The sequence below is a fragment of the Gastrolobium bilobum genome, unplaced genomic scaffold, assembly GCF_033153095.1.
Source record: "Gastrolobium bilobum isolate Gb01-03AN ecotype WA unplaced genomic scaffold, APGP_CSIRO_Gbil_v1 utg8714, whole genome shotgun sequence".
In the NCBI taxonomy this organism is placed as follows: Eukaryota; Viridiplantae; Streptophyta; class Magnoliopsida; order Fabales; family Fabaceae; genus Gastrolobium; species Gastrolobium bilobum.
In genome coordinates this window covers 119,541-135,425 of record NW_026897018.1, presented here as the reverse complement: position 1 = coordinate 135,425, position 15,885 = coordinate 119,541, and the positions used below count along the sequence as shown (strand labels likewise).

At 33.3% G+C, this 15,885-nt stretch overlaps 3 protein-coding genes across 3 annotated transcripts; 2 read left to right on the top strand and 1 right to left on the bottom strand.

Moving 5' to 3' along the window:
- Positions 1 to 1,569: 1,569 nt before the first annotated feature.
- Positions 1,570 to 2,673, top strand: LOC133303437 (uncharacterized). The gene has a single exon (XM_061503348.1). The coding sequence runs from the start codon at positions 1,570 to 1,572 to the stop codon at positions 2,671 to 2,673; it is 1,104 nt and encodes a 367-aa protein (XP_061359332.1).
- Positions 2,674 to 7,834: 5,161 nt separating this feature from the next.
- Positions 7,835 to 10,849, top strand: LOC133303432 (rop guanine nucleotide exchange factor 12-like). The gene is made up of 7 exons (XM_061503342.1): positions 7,835 to 8,084; positions 8,196 to 8,312; positions 8,451 to 8,605; positions 8,698 to 8,772; positions 8,886 to 9,152; positions 9,258 to 9,578; positions 9,812 to 10,849. Exons 1-7 carry the CDS (start codon positions 7,835 to 7,837, stop codon positions 10,208 to 10,210), a joined length of 1,584 nt encoding a protein of 527 aa, XP_061359326.1. The 3' UTR covers positions 10,211 to 10,849.
- Positions 10,850 to 11,061: 212 nt separating this feature from the next.
- On the bottom strand, positions 11,062 to 11,923 carry LOC133303433 (photosystem I reaction center subunit VI, chloroplastic-like). The gene is made up of 3 exons (XM_061503344.1): positions 11,752 to 11,923; positions 11,493 to 11,619; positions 11,062 to 11,369 (listed from the first exon to the last, which is right to left on the bottom strand). The coding sequence occupies exons 1-3, from the start codon at positions 11,880 to 11,882 to the stop codon at positions 11,190 to 11,192; spliced, it is 438 nt and encodes a 145-aa protein (XP_061359328.1). The 5' UTR covers positions 11,883 to 11,923; the 3' UTR covers positions 11,062 to 11,189.
- Positions 11,924 to 15,885: the final 3,962 nt, after the last annotated feature.

The window sequence follows — 15,885 nt, the reverse complement described above, 5'->3', positions numbered from 1 at the left end:
TTTTCTAACTTAATTTGAATTTATTGCTTATATATGATAGGTATGTGTCTGCATGTGAAGCTACTTGGAGAATATTCGGATTTGAGATTCATTACAGATTTCCCCCTGTTCAGCGATTGCCATTTCACCTACCCAATGAAAAAAGCGTTGTTTTTAGTGATCATGCTTCAATAACCGATGTCAAGACTAGGGCGGAGTCTAGACAATCAATGTTCGAGTCTTGGATGGATGCAAATAAAAAATATCCAGAAGGTAGGAATCTTACTTATGCAGAGTAACCAACTCAATTTGTATATAAAGAAAGTACGCATGAATGGCATCCCAGAAAAAAAGGATTTTCAATTGGAAGAATAAATCATTTTTCTGCCAATAATGGAGAAGATTCCTATCTCCAAACTTTACTTAATTTTCAAAAGGGTTGTACAAGTTATGAAGATTTGAGAACGGTCAATGGGGTGCTTTTTCCTACATATAAGGATGCCTGCTATTCTTTGGGGCTTTTGGATGATAACAATGAGTACATTGATGCAATTAAGGAGGCAAGTTCTTGGGGGTCAGCAACTTATCTAAGAAATCTGTTTGCCTTATTGTTATTTGGTAACTCAATGAACATGCTTGAAAATGTTTTCCAAAAATGCTGGGAATTACTATCTGACGATGTTCTTTATCGGCATAGGCAAAGAATTGGACGTGAAGGTAATTGTCCGGAACAAATTTTGTGCATTCATTTATGTGTATTGTGCACTATAATTAATATTCTTGCCATTCTGTATCGTGCATTCATTTATGCAAACAGTTTGCTTATGTTTAATTCACTTGACCTTCGAAAAAATGTGATCATTTTTTGTTCCTTCATAATAAAATTACATCTATACATTATACACCGTCCTATTCTTAATATTTGGTTAAAATATTTCGTTATGTTTTACACCCTCTGCTTTGTTCATAATTTCGCTTTATTTTTCTTTCCTCACCAACTTTGTTTTTGTTAATCCTTTTTTTTTGTATTTTTCAATTTTTTTCAGATGCTTTGCTTACAAAGGATTCTATAAAAAACATAACCCTAGCAGAAATCGATAAGGTGTTGCAAAGCAACGGTAAATGCCTCTCTGATTACCCATCTATGTCGAGCATCATGGGTGAATCTTTATTGGATATGCAGAATAGATTGGTGATGGATGGATTGTTGTATGACAATTTCTCTTTGAAAGAAGAGAATGACAGACTACTGAATTCACTCACTGATGAGCAGAGGGTTGTTTATGACAAAATAATTTCAGCTGTTTTGGCAGGTAAAGGAGGATTTTTTTCCTGTACGGCTTTGGTGGGACTGGAAAAACATTTATTTGGAACATCCTGTCAGCATTTGTTCGATCTCGAGCTGAAATAGTGCTTAATGTTGCTTCTAGCGAAATTGCTTCACTTCTTCTTCCTGGAGGACGTACGACACATTCTAGATTTCGTATTCCTATACAGATCACCGAAGATTCAACATGTAATATAAAACAAAATTCTACTTTGGCAAAGTTGTTATAAAAAACAAAGTTAATCATTTGGGATGAAGCACCGATGGTACACAAATTTTGCTTTGAGGCTCTTGATAGAACACTTAGAGATGTTCTTAGCTGTGTTGATATGCCCTTTGGTGGAAAAGTTGTCGTTCTAGGAGGTGACTTTCGGCAAATATTACCTGTCATTCCAAATGGCAGTAGACAAGATATAGTTCATGCAACCATCAATTCTTCCTATCTATGGTCCCATTGTCATCTGTTATCTTTGACCAAGAACATGTGTCTCAATTCTGGAAGTAGCACTAATAATTTGTTGGAAATAAAAGAATTTTCTGAGTGGCTGCTTAAAATAGGAGATGGTGATCTTGGGGATGATGTTGATGGAGAATCTATTATAACAATTCCAGATGAATTGTTGATCAAAGGTTCAGAAGACCCACTTTCAGATATTGTTGATTTTGTTTACCCGAATCTTATGGATAATATATTAGATCCTACTTTCTTTAAAGAACGTGCTCTTCTGACTCCTAAATTGTCCGATGTTGCCATGTTAAACGAGCACCTAATGGCTGTGATTCCGGGTGAAGAAAGGACATTATTGAGTTCAGATAAGGTTTTGAAACAAGACGGTAATTCATCTCTTGAGGATGACGAAATCTCCCCTGATATCTTAAATACATTCTCATGTTCGGGGATTCCTGATCATAAATTAACTTTGAAGGTTAAAGTACCGGTGATGCTATTGAGAAATATTGATCAATCAAGAGGTTTATGCAACGATACGAGATTACTTATTACAAAGTTGGGGAATCATGTTGTTGAGGCAATTGTTCTTACAGGAAACAATATAGGAGATACTGTGTTAATCCCTAGAATAACGATCAGCCCATCGGGTCATACATTTCCAATAAACTTCCAAAGAAGACAATTCCCCTTGGTAGTTTCATTTGCGATGACTATCAACAAAAGTCAAGGACAGTCGCTGTCTCATGTTGGCATTTATCTTCCTAGGTCTGTCTTCACTCATGGGCAATTATATGTGGCACTATCTAGAGTAAAGAGCAGACATGGATTGAAGATGCTGATACTTGATGAAAATGGTTGCGTTACAAATACTACCTTTAACATCGTCTACAAGGAAGTATTTCAAAGATTAGTGTAGTATACTTGGTTATTTCTACAAAGAGATAACATTGTTGTTTGGTATCAAGTAAGATCTCAATTTTTTATCAGAAAATATTTATTAATCTTCTTTGTTGATTCCCTTTAGTTGTTATGCCTATTTTTCTGCTAATTTTTTATTGTTATGCAGATTCAGTATTCGAGGCACAATCAGTATATTATTCCCTTGTCATTTTTCAGAGTCAAGGTTTTTCATTGTAATTCTGAATTATTCATCTGCCTAAACTATATAATTCCCTTCAATAATTTTTTCTTTTCCAAATATTGTTTATTTATTCTTTATGGGGATAGGATATTGTGACACATAAATAATGTTACACACAATGTTACGACCACATCTTAACCGTTGATTTCTGTCAATCAACGGTTATTATTTATTGCGAATTAATAATTAATTAATGAGTTTGATTTAAAAAATGATAACCGTTGATTGGCGGAAATCAACGGTTAAGATGTGGTCGTAACATTGTGCGTAACATTATTTGTGTGTCACAATATCCTATCCCTTGTTTATGATTCATTTCGAACAGCAGCAAATACCAATAGTGCATGGCGGACGATATTTTACAACTGTTGTGAGTATCGGTTGGGCATATTTCTTATTATATTGCTGTCAACATGACATTTATATTTTTTTAATGGAGATTTTGCTGTCAACCATGAAATTTACTGTGTTTAAATTATTATATTCTTTTTTTTGTTCCTACCTTAAAAGTTACACGTTTATGTCATACGAACAAACCGATTTTCTTATTAATTCGTTTACGGGACAAACAAACCGATTTTTTTTTTCTCTGTGCATCGCTCGGGTAATCAACTAGTAATAAATTAAGAGAATGTGAAATATGTCATTTTTAATGTAGTTGAATTTGAAAAATATGAGTTCAATATCATTGAGAGATATGTTTATAGGGATTCTGAGTTGCAATTTAAATTGACATAGTAATAGCATGCATTTTTATTTATTTATGCTTCTTGTTTTTGAACTTATTTAATGAACCTTGTTTAATTTATTTTAGATATGGAGAATATAATTGAATTTATATGTTCATATTTATATATATTTTTATATATTTATATATATCCAGGTCAACCGGTTCAATCAGTAACCCACCGATCCGACCAGTGACCCAGTACCCCGACCGGGTCGATGCCCGAGTCTGGTTTAATAACAATGATAATTTTTGCCCAAAAACAATATTATTTCAGTGAACATTAGATAAAATTATTTAAAATGACTTTAGAAAAAATGAACAATAAATAATTACAAAAAAATATGATGCACAAAAAAATGAGACAATATCTCTCGTTCAATCAATCATGAGGGCACAATGAAGACATATTTCCCTTTTCCATTCCGATTAAAAAGTCTGACCGAATCAATAACAAATTAGCATTCATTTTGTGCACAATTAAGGTGATTTCCTTTTTAATTCAATCAAAAAGTCTGATCAATTTTTTCATTTTTTTTCTATCAGCAATAAATTAGGAGATTATTGGACATGATTTGGGGAGATTAATACCGTAAAATACTCAAGAATACAAAGGAGACAAAGACAAATACACACAAAAACACATAGGTAGAAAAGGAGAGAGTGAGACAAAGAGAAACAAGCGTTATATAAAGGACACATGATTAAAAAATATGATGCCTGACAAAAAAAATGATACTTTATTTCAATGTTAAAAAAATAGGATCGAGCAGGGCGGGTTGATCCGAAAATTGATAAATTGATCATATAATCAGTTTAGTTTTCATATTAAATCGGCTACGTAATGAAACTAGTGCGACCCTCGGACGATTTTTATAAAAATCAGTGATCCAGTTGATTCAACCGATAACCTAACCCTTTTCATTAAAAATAAAAATAAAAATTAGGCTTGGTTTCAAAGCTATGACATTAAACATTGGGCTACAAGCCCATAAAGGAGTGAGCCTTCAACTAACTGTAATGACGCAATTCCTAACAGACTATAGTTACAAGTTTCTTGAGACTCCCTAAGACCCTAACTGCTGCTACCGTTGTTCCACAACATGGTAACTGTAACAGAAACACTAGACTATTTGGATGGAAATTCTGAGCAAAACTTCTTTATATATGTAGCCAACTCTCGTATCCTATATTTCTTTGTTTCTTTGTATATATTTTTTTAGGGTTCACTTTTTTCTATGAAACATGAAACACTAGTATCCCAAGTATTATATGTTTGATTAATCTTTTATTGGACAATGATGTATAATTTATTATTTTTTATATTAAAATATTTGGAATTGATATATTTTTTTATATGTATTTGAGTATATTTATTATTTTTTAATATAAATTATAAATTTACATATACTTACCGAGTCATACAGTTAAATCAGTAATCCAATAACCTAATACATTGATCGGATTAATAATTGAGCTGGATTTAATAATATTGGTAAAATATGTCACCTTCGCTCTTATTCAATCAATCACGAGGTCACATTAGAGGAATTAGAGGAATGTTTCCCTTTTTATTCTAATTGAAAAGTGTGAACAAATCAATAATAAATTAGCATTCATTTTGTACAAAATTAAGGTGATTTCCCTTTTTAATTTCATTCAAAAAGTCTGATCAATTTTTCTTTTCATTTTCCTTTAAATCAGCAATAAATCATGAGATTATTGGTTATGATTCGGGAGATTAATATCGTAAAATTCCCAAAAATACAGAAACACTAGATTACTAAAAAAATAGAAACGGACAAAGATCCAAGTATATAAAGAGAAAAAAAGAGAAGGAGACAAAGAAAAACAACAAACTCAAAGTGATACGAGAACAATCACCTTGTTATCAGGGGGAATTTTTTCTTTTGCCTTGGAGGAACATTGTTGAAGAGATGGGCATTGTACAATCATCTTCTATAACTAGTTGCTTGGATCTTCAAAAAAGGTCAGCTAAGTTAGTAATGTTTACTCTTTCTGTTTTTTTATACATAACTTTTTTCTTTTTTTTTTGAGTTTGTGAAATTGGAGACAAATTCACAGCTTATGCATATGTATTTAAAATAAAGCAAAAAGATTAAATGATGGTAGTTCAATTGGTGCCATTAAACTGAGTAAGTGGTGGTGAGAACATGTATTCAATCCTTCTCAGTATCGTCTTTGAGAGAGATTCAAAACTTTAATCCTATGACCTCCCGAATATCAAGGAAACGATGAACTGATTAAAATATTTTAAAAAAATAAATAAAGCTAAAAGTACTATGCATGTTAGAAATTAGAGCCATTGTTGTAATTGTTGTTTAAATATGCTAATAGGCTGTTTAAGGTACAATTGTTAAAAGAGTTATTTTGTGCATTGATCTCAAATTTTATTGTTGCTTATCCATTATTATCACTAATTGTGATATTCTAGTGATGTTTTTTTTTAACCCAACCCTAGTTCCTCTTTAAGATGAGTTGGCTCTATCTGGTATCTCTAAAACTTTGACTCTTTGAATCGGCTATGTGACTAATATACTAATAGGTTGTTTAAGTTACCATTGTTACAAGAGTTCTTTTGTATATTGATCTTTATTGTTGCTTATTCATTATTATCAATAATTGTGACATTCTAGTGATTTTTTATTTTTATTTTTGTGTGTTAACATGTAAGAGTGTCGGGGAAGCTAATTCAACTAACATTGTTGATTAAATGCTTCAATTCTCATAAAATATATGTTACTGTTATCGGTACAGTGTGTGATGAATCTCTGATCAATATATGCTTTTATTTGGTGCCCTTATTCTCATGAAACATGTATTTATTCACACACTCATGTCTCATGGCTTTAGTGTCCACCCAGAATTCCTTAGTGTTTGCCACTACGTTTGGTACGTGGAATTCTTCAGAATTTTTGGAAAATTGAATTTTTCTAAATTTTGTATTTTCGGATATTATGGTAAACTGAATGTAAAAATCATATTTTTGAAAATCGAGATTCCCAGATAAAATTTTTTTTCTACTCTATCAAAGGTTACACTCAAAAACCTCAACCAACGGGTTCATGTCTTCAACCCCATAGGAAGTAGATTCAACCATATTGGCTTGTGTTGCACTTTTCTTTTTTATGTTCTTCCCTTTCTTGCAATCCTTAGCATGATGGCCAGATTTTTCGCACTTCCAACAATTTCCCTTGAACTTCTTGGATGAATCTTTCTTGGAACTCTCTTTGGAATACTTTCTCTTCTTGTTCTTTGAACCTTTCTCTAGTTTCCAAGGAAATCGGACAATTGCTTCTCGGAATAGAACGAATAGCGTCACTAGTACAAAGACACTTTTTAACTAAACCCTCCTCAGAACTCCATATAGAATCCCATATAAGAATTCCTAACTAACTTCTTATTCATTACACCTAGAATTCCATATAAGAATTCCAACATTTTTACTATGTTAGAGCATAATATAAAAAATAAAATTTCTTTTGACCAAATATTTAATTAAATAGTCACTTAATTGAGTTATTTTTAGTCTTACGGTTAAGTAATTTTACCGCCAAACTATATCATTATGCGACTAATTTTAAATTAACAAAGTAAAGAAGTTTTGTAATGCCCAACTCAAAAGTTTCTGCAAGGACAGGGGAGGAAATAGCAGGACCAGGATATATATAATATGGTCACAAATCAAATAAAAGACTGAAGATATGTGCAGGTGGCAAAATAAAAGAAAACTTAGTAAGATTTTGGACTTCACTAAAACAGTTGAAATTGGCTAGGCACGCATGTATGTCTTCCCTTGTCTTTAGCTATCTTTGACCTTAAATTAGAACCTCAACCAACAACCATCCAATTTCCCAAATCCCTACCAAAGGAAATTTCTCCTAACAAAAAAAATAATGCAAATTTTGTTTCTCTCACTCTTAAACCCATCCCATTTCTTACAACATGCACCCCACGTTCAAGGAACTAAGCTCAAAAAAGAAAACACAAAAACCATCAAACAAATCACCTCCACCCTTTTGTCAAACTCACAAACTCCAAAAAAAAACTCCCATTTCATTTGTTACTTTGGCTTCTCCCCCTGCAATTTTCCTTCTCTCCCCACAGGGTCTCGGACACCCCATGTTTTTTTCTTGCTTGTTCACCCCTTGAAAGTTTTCCTCGGAAAATTTTTTAAAAAAAAAAAACATGGTCCGAGCAGTGGAACAAGAACAGGAAACTTACAGGTCCAAACTGTTTAATTTCAGAGGGATGTTTGAGAGCACTGGGAGGCATACTAAGAGCTTGAGCGTTGAGACTGCTAGCATGTTAGATCCTACAGAGGATGATGCAGCGTCATCAAGAAGTCAAGGATCAAATTCCGAGAAGGTTCCCAAGGCAAGGACAATAAGCAAGGAGGAAATCTCAGCTAAGGAAGCCAAAGAGAAGCTATTGCAAGGTAAGAACTAGTGCTAATCAAATTTGTAATCTCTACTGTTAATATCTTCAAATTCTGTCACTGTGGAATTTTATCTACAAAATTTGATTTTCATGGTTGGTTTAAATTCAGAGATGGAACAGATGAAGGAAAGATTTGCCAAACTGCTATTGGGTGAGGACATGTCCGGTGGAGGAAAGGGTGTTTCTTCTGCTTTGGCACTGTCAAATGCATTCACAAACCTTGCTGGTGCGTTGACTTCTTGGCTTTCTTTCCCCTTCAGCTAAGACATTGCATTCTTTTTATGTGATGGAAAAATATTTGACTCGTTCCTTCAGCTAAGATATTGTCATTTTCTCTTATAATCTTTTCTCATTGAGAATGCAGCTTCTATTTTTGGTGAACAAAAACGCCTAGAACCAATGCCGGCAGAAAGGAAAGCAAGATGGAGAAAAGAAATTGATTGGCTTCTATCTGTCACGGATAACATTGTTGAAATGGTTCCTTCACAACAAAAATCCAAGGATGGTTCAAACATGGAGGTAACCCTCTCTCTCTCTCTTTATGTTATTCTTACTATGATCATATCCTCATAATTGCTATATGATTGTGGACCTCATCTTCGATGGAATAGATTATGACAACACGACAAAGAACTGATCTCCACATGAATATCCCCGCCTTGCGCAAGCTTGATGCAATGCTTCTTGTAAGATCACTAACCATGTCCACTCATACCTTCCCTCTTGAGCTAAATATGATCGTTACTTCTATAGGTTTAAGTTGTTTGTTAATTATCTTGAACAATTTCTGATGATGCAGGATTGTCTGGATAACTTCAAAGATCAACAAGAGTTCTATTATGTATCGAAAGATTCAGATCAAGACAATGCAAAGACAATGAATGATGATAAGTGGTGGTTACCTACACCTAAGGTTCCTGCAGAGGGTCTATCTGAAGTGGCTAGAAAATTTCTGCAGTATCAGAAAGATAGTGTACAACAAGTACTCAAAGCAGCCATGGCAATAAATGCTCAAGTTCTAACAGAAATGGAGATCCCGGAAAGCTATGTTGAATCCCTACCCAAGGTGAGACAAAAAGAAGTACTATTTCCTTTAAAAGTTAGTACCTGTATCAGTATTCTGAATCTTAAACAACATAAATGTTTGATTTTTCTTTTCTTCTTTTTACAGAATGGCAGAGCAAGTCTGGGAGACTCAATCTACAGGAGTATCACAGTTGAATTTTTTGATCCTGACCAGTTCCTATCAACCATGGACTTATCATCAGAGCATAAAATCCTAGATCTCAAGAACAGAATTGAAGCATCAATAGTGATTTGGAGGCGGAAGATGAACCAAAAAGATTCCAAATCTGCTTGGGGTTCTGCTGTTAGTTTGGAAAAAAGAGAGCTCTTTGAAGAGAGAGCAGAAACCATCTTACTCCTCTTAAAGCACCGTTTCCCTGGCACTCCTCAATCTTCACTGGATATAAGCAAAATCCAATTCAACAGGGTAAGAGCATGTCCAGTTTTTAGCTTGAGTTCTGTCCAATATCTGCATACACTTAGTTGCAATGAACTGAATGAAGTGGTTCATATGTCTTTAAAATCTAGACATAACATCATATATAACTAGATTCTTTTTCATTTTGTGTTGCATGAATTTGTATATGAGTCTGAAAAGGTTGGTTGGTTCATCTAAAAGACTATTGTTATTGTATTTAATTATCATTGTTATCTTGGCAGGATGTGGGGCAAGCTGTTCTTGAAAGCTATTCAAGAATATTGGAAAGTTTGGCCTTTACGGTACTTTCAAGAATAGATGATGTACTTAACGCAGATGTTCAAACTCAAAATCCAACAGGAAAAAGGAACGCTGGCAGAATCTCAGTTTCAAAGCCGAGTCCAAGAGAAGAGATAGACAAGGGTGGCGCAGAAACACCTTGTTCAATGACACTATCAGATTTCATGGGTTGGGGCTCTGATCAAGGTGACTCAGACATGAAGAAGGACCCCTTTGCAATTTCAGATGACTTTTACAATGACGTTGATGCAAAGCAACAAAAAATTCCAAACGTAATCACCAAGAAGATGTCATACCTTGAGAACTTGGGAGTTTTGAGAAGTCCAACATCTCGACATTAAAAACACGTGTCAGAAGGAATGAGAAAGATGACAGGAAAACAATTTTAAAGTAAGAAGCTTGGTCTTCAAAAGCACTATTAGACCCATAGAGGTGTTTGTTGGACTTTTGATTGTTGATTCTACACCAATTCTTTCCTTTTGTACATAGGAATGATGATACAAAATCATCGGCTTTGAAGCATTGGTCAGATTTTGATGATACCATGAGTACCGTGACTTTTGTTCCCCATGACCTTTCCTTTCTGTGGCAGTTTTAATGTAGACATCTTGCTGTGGTAATCTCACAGACCAATGTTGTGTTAACATACCATTTCTACTAGTATTGCTTTCTATAAACTAGTATCATTGAATTAAACGCCAGGAATTTAAGTGAGTAAGTAAAATATTGCCAATCGACTCATCTGATACATGAACTTCGTCACTAAAAAGATGTTGAGTTTCATTCTTATTGGTCATCCTTTGCTATTATGTGGTGATCTAAAACACTCTGCCAGAGTGAAACTAGTGAATTGCTCGGACCTTGAAAAAAGATTTCATAGAGACCTTAGTCTTTCATGAAAGTTAATTTCCTATATTTGCTCCATGCCATGTCCCAAATCCAAATTAAGACCAACTTCACAATCAAATCAAATAGCCCACACTACATATAAGAAAAAAAGAAAAGCGCCCAAACTATGCAACTCAATTACACTGGAAATAGACATTGTTTTTGCCAATAGAATAGAGATTGCCCAGATTAGAAACACTTCTCAATACCAAATTAAGACCAACATCCCAATCAAATAGCTCATACTAATTTGTCTTTTGCTTCAATTGAAAATTAAAGCAATGTCATTCTATAAGACTGGGAATAAACAACATCATTTGAATAGAAGTAGGCTATGAGTATATATACTTACACATTATGAAGCAGAGATATACATGTTCAATTCAAAAGAAGACAAGGAAAAACAAAAAGTGCTATAATTCCGAAACTAAATTAGATCTTGCCACGAGGACCGAGCTTTGGAGGAAGTTGTGGGCCCTTCTTGATTGGTAGAATGTCACCTGAAGCTGTGGCACTATAGTATGCGAGGGTGGAGCCACCTCCTAGGATCAAAAACTTGAGCAACAATCCCCTTTTTGTGAATGGAGCAGCAAATGTCTCAAAGAACTTGCTCTACAAATACAATGCCATATCAATAAAAATGATATTTTTTGGGCACTCGTAAACATGTTAATAATACGTAAGCTCATTTCTAATTAAATGAAGAATATACACACGTGCACATAGGAGACGAACCTGAAGAGGATTGTAGGGTGAAGGTGCATCTGAACCATACAAGTCCCACTGACCTGTAGTGTTGCCCAGATCCTCCAAATCAAAGTACACACTCTTGTCACCATACTTTGCTACCACAGCACCACTCCTATTATGTTAAGCTTTCACATAAAATTAGAACCCACATAAACCATAATGGGCCTTTTTTGGCTTTTAGAAAACTTATAAAACGAGGAAGAAGAGGGACATAGTGATTTAATAAATACTATTCAAAAGGTACCTTAAATTCTTGGGTCTGAAACTCTGGCGAGAGGGCTTGAAAGAGAGCTTGGTTCCATTAAGGGAACTTCCAGAAAGGCCCTTGACACTACTAGCTGGTTGAACTGTAGCTAAGCTTGCCAGAGAAGCCATGGTTTACACTTCTCCTTCTTTGGCCAAAGGTTCACACATGCTCTCGTTTTTTATGTATTACTCGAATCTCATCTCATCTCAAATTGCCACTCATTTATGTGATGCCACGTGGTTTAAAGATGGATAAGCCTATCCACTTTGATCTATTGGCAAAGATAACACATGCGTGCAGGGTAGCAGGATGTGATGGGACACATTTTTATTATAGGATTAGCTTATGACTTTATGTACCTTTTGCAAATTCAGTGGATAAAATACAAAGACGATATTAGAAAATATAAAATATTTGTTTGACATTGATATTTATAAAAAATATTTATTTATTTTAAAGTAAAAATATATTAATATTTTGTTAAATCAATTCTTTTTTTTATAAGAAAAAATCGTCAATAGTGTATTTTAAATTGAATATAATCCTATATTGTTATCAATTTTACCAAATAGTAAAGAGACGTTTGATATATGGATTTTTTTTAGATTATCGAAAAAATGATTTTGAGAATTCTATTTATTCACAGTTGATATAAGGATTGTGAAAAAAAATTCCAGAACCTAATTTTTCCAGTATTTTGATTCATGAACATTTTTTAAGGCAAAATATCATCCAAATTCTCAAGAGGCAAAAAGATATTTTCGCCTACGGGCCACTGGCACCAACGTTCCCAGGCTTGCTTTTCTTCTCGCACCAATAGCACGGTGATGGCGCCACTAGTGCCACCCTACATTCTCGATAATATTCGACGATCAACCAAACATGGAATTAGGAAACTTGAACTAATATTTTCGGTAATATTTTGACATTCCAAACAACTTTTTGGTCACATTTTCAAAAAAGTTACTTTCCCAACATATTATTGATAATCGTGATTCTTAGACACAAATTTTTTTTCCTCTACCAAATGCCCCTTAAAAGAAGGCAATTTTTCAATTTTGGTTGAATGTCTTTTTATTTATTTTAATAATGAATAACCTAACCAACAGACAACAAAATTAACAAGAGGAAACTAAAAGAGAACAACATGCAGTCGCCATATCAGCCATGAATAGGTAGTGAAGCCCTTTATGCCTTTTTTAGACCATCAAGATGGGCCCAATTTGAATAGCCTACTTCTAGAATTTTCTAGAGAGCATCTCATGATGAGCCATAGAGACTCATCACATGAGTTTTCCCACACCCCTACACTATTGTCCACTGTGCACTGAGAGTAGGGCAACATGCCTTGTCTCAGTGAGAAGACATGGCTAGGTGGACAGCTCTGGTCATCCTCTCTCCCACGCTTGAGAGAGATGTCTCCTCTCTAATTACCCCTTTCTCCCATGGAAGGGGTATCATCTATTCATTCATCTTATGAGCTGGAAACAAGTAGAGCCATCATAGCCATTTACACACCCCTTTTGATATGTAGCTAGGGATGTAAATGGGCCGAGTGGCTTGTCAGGGGCCCAAGGCTTGGCTTGCTTTAAACTTGGTTTGTCCTGACTTGTTTAATGAATAGAATGGGCTCAAGCTTTAAAAAAAAATCTTGTTTAGCAAACAAGCCCAAGCCTAATTTAATGAGACTAAGCTTTAAAGCCTGTGAGCTGGCCTCATATATTATTATAATAAATAATGAAATTTAATGTTTGTCCTTTTGAACGACATAGATTTGTGTCATTTTAGTCAAAATTATAGTGTTTATATTGAAAGAAAGAGATGCACAATGGAAATCAATGGGGAGGAAGTGAGAGATTTTTTCAATTTAAATATTAAATAAAAAAACTCATTTTAACTAAAATGACCATCCTTTAAAAAGATAAACATTTTTTTCATAAATAATATATTTTTATGTCACTAAATTATTAACCCTGTTTTTTTTGCTATTGTCTACTACCATTCTCTCATGGTCACAGTTTCACAAACAAGCTCTTTGATTATGGGTCACTCTTTTTCTCCCTCGGTTAGTTATAGAATTTATAGTCTCAATATTTGAATGTATGTGAGTTTGAAAAAAAATACGTTTTATAATTATAAATAAGTCAAGTCAAGCTCAAGCCATGCCTTTAACTTTTCATTAACAAGTCAAGCCAAACTTAAAATTTAACTCATACCAGGTTAATAGACCAAGCCAAACTCAAAATATTTTTCATAAACTTAATTCGTTTAAGCTAAAGTTTGGCTCAATACATGGAAAGCTCCAACAACGCCATGATTCATACCATGAACCATGATTACTAAAAGCACCCTTATATCCTTGAGGGAAATATCTATGGCCGTACAAACCCCAAATAGCTCAGGCATAACACTACTTCATTTGAAATACAACATGCACATATGTTATTTACTAAAAAAAAGTATGCATGTCTAGTGGCTTTTTGATCTTCGGAGACAATAAATATCAATTTGGCTTATGGGACATTGGGGGTTGGTTAGAGCCGGGACACCTTGCATTTTTACTTTTTATTTTTATTCTTCGTTTTTAGAATATTGTGAGATCCCGTAGCACTCACATATTGTACCATATGGTGTAATTTTATTCATCCAATCTTTTCTTTTCACTCCAGTTTTTTTTTTTTTTTTAACAATTCCTTGTTTGAGGTTAGTATTTTATCTTTTTTTATTACTTACTTTAATTAATAATATAATAATTAAGGACAATAAACTAGTGATTAGTAATTACTGATTAATAATTAGTAACATTAAATTTAATTATATAATGGGTTTGATATTTGTCATTTTAAATGACATAAGTTATATCATTTTAGGAGAGAGATAGACACAAAAAATGAAAATCATGGGAGAGAGAAAGTGAGTGATTTTTTTTAATTTAAATTTTAAATAAAAAAATTATTTTGTGTCTATCTCTCTTAAAATAACATAATTTTATGTCATTTAAAATGACAAATATTTTTTTCTTATATATATAATATTCAAGTTAATATTATATTTAATTGTTTTTATTAGTGATTTATAAGTTATAAAATAAAATTTAATATTTTATTAATTATGATATCACATATTCTTTTTTGGGAGTTACCTTCATTCTTATCTTGTGATCAATAAGAAGGAGTTCCCTACATTCTAAATCAATGTTACTAAAATCGATTCGGTCATTGACCCGGTCGAGATACTGGGTCAACCAGTGGGTTACTAGTTCAACCACATGACCCGGAAATTATATGTAATTTTATAATTTATATTAAAAAATTATAAACATACTCAAATATCTAAAAAAATGATAAATTTTTTAAATATTTTAATATAAAAAATAATAAATCACATATTATTATCCAATAAAAAATCAAACAAAAATATAATGATCGTGATACATGACTTTAGGTTCAGAAAATGACATCTATAACTATAAATCAAATCAAAATTTTCTACATAGTGAAAAATTGAGATAATATTAGTGTTATAAGTACATAACTTATGTAAGTCAATAAGCAAAATAATATTCAAATATGTCTATTATGATTTTTTTTAGAAAGAAATTTGAATTTTTTTTTTGGGACTGGGCCGGGTCACACCGGTTTTTATGAAAACCGGCCAGGTCGGATCGGGTCGCACCGGTTCTGATGCATGGTCGGTCCGTTGCTTCAACCGGACCGGTTATATGATCGGTTTACCGATTCTCGGGTTAATCCGGCCGGGTCGGTTTGATTTTATTAACACTGTTCTAAATAACCTATTAATCGTTAGGGGTGTTAATAGATCGAACCAGGCCGGGCTTTGGTTTTAAAAGGTTAAACCTGTTCTTAAATGTGTAAGTCTGGCCTAGCCTGTTACTTGTTATGAATATAATTATTGGCATGTGGTCTGACTTATTTACAAAAAATAAAAACTTGATTTAGCCTGTTAAAAAAAATATAAAACAACAAAAATTTATCCAAACAGAATGTACAATCAACAACACTAATAATTTCACAAAGATTTATAAATTCAATGTATATCCAAACAACATAATATAGAATAAAATCATTCAAAAAGTCTGTTTAAGCAATAAAATGATAGGTGAAATGAGTT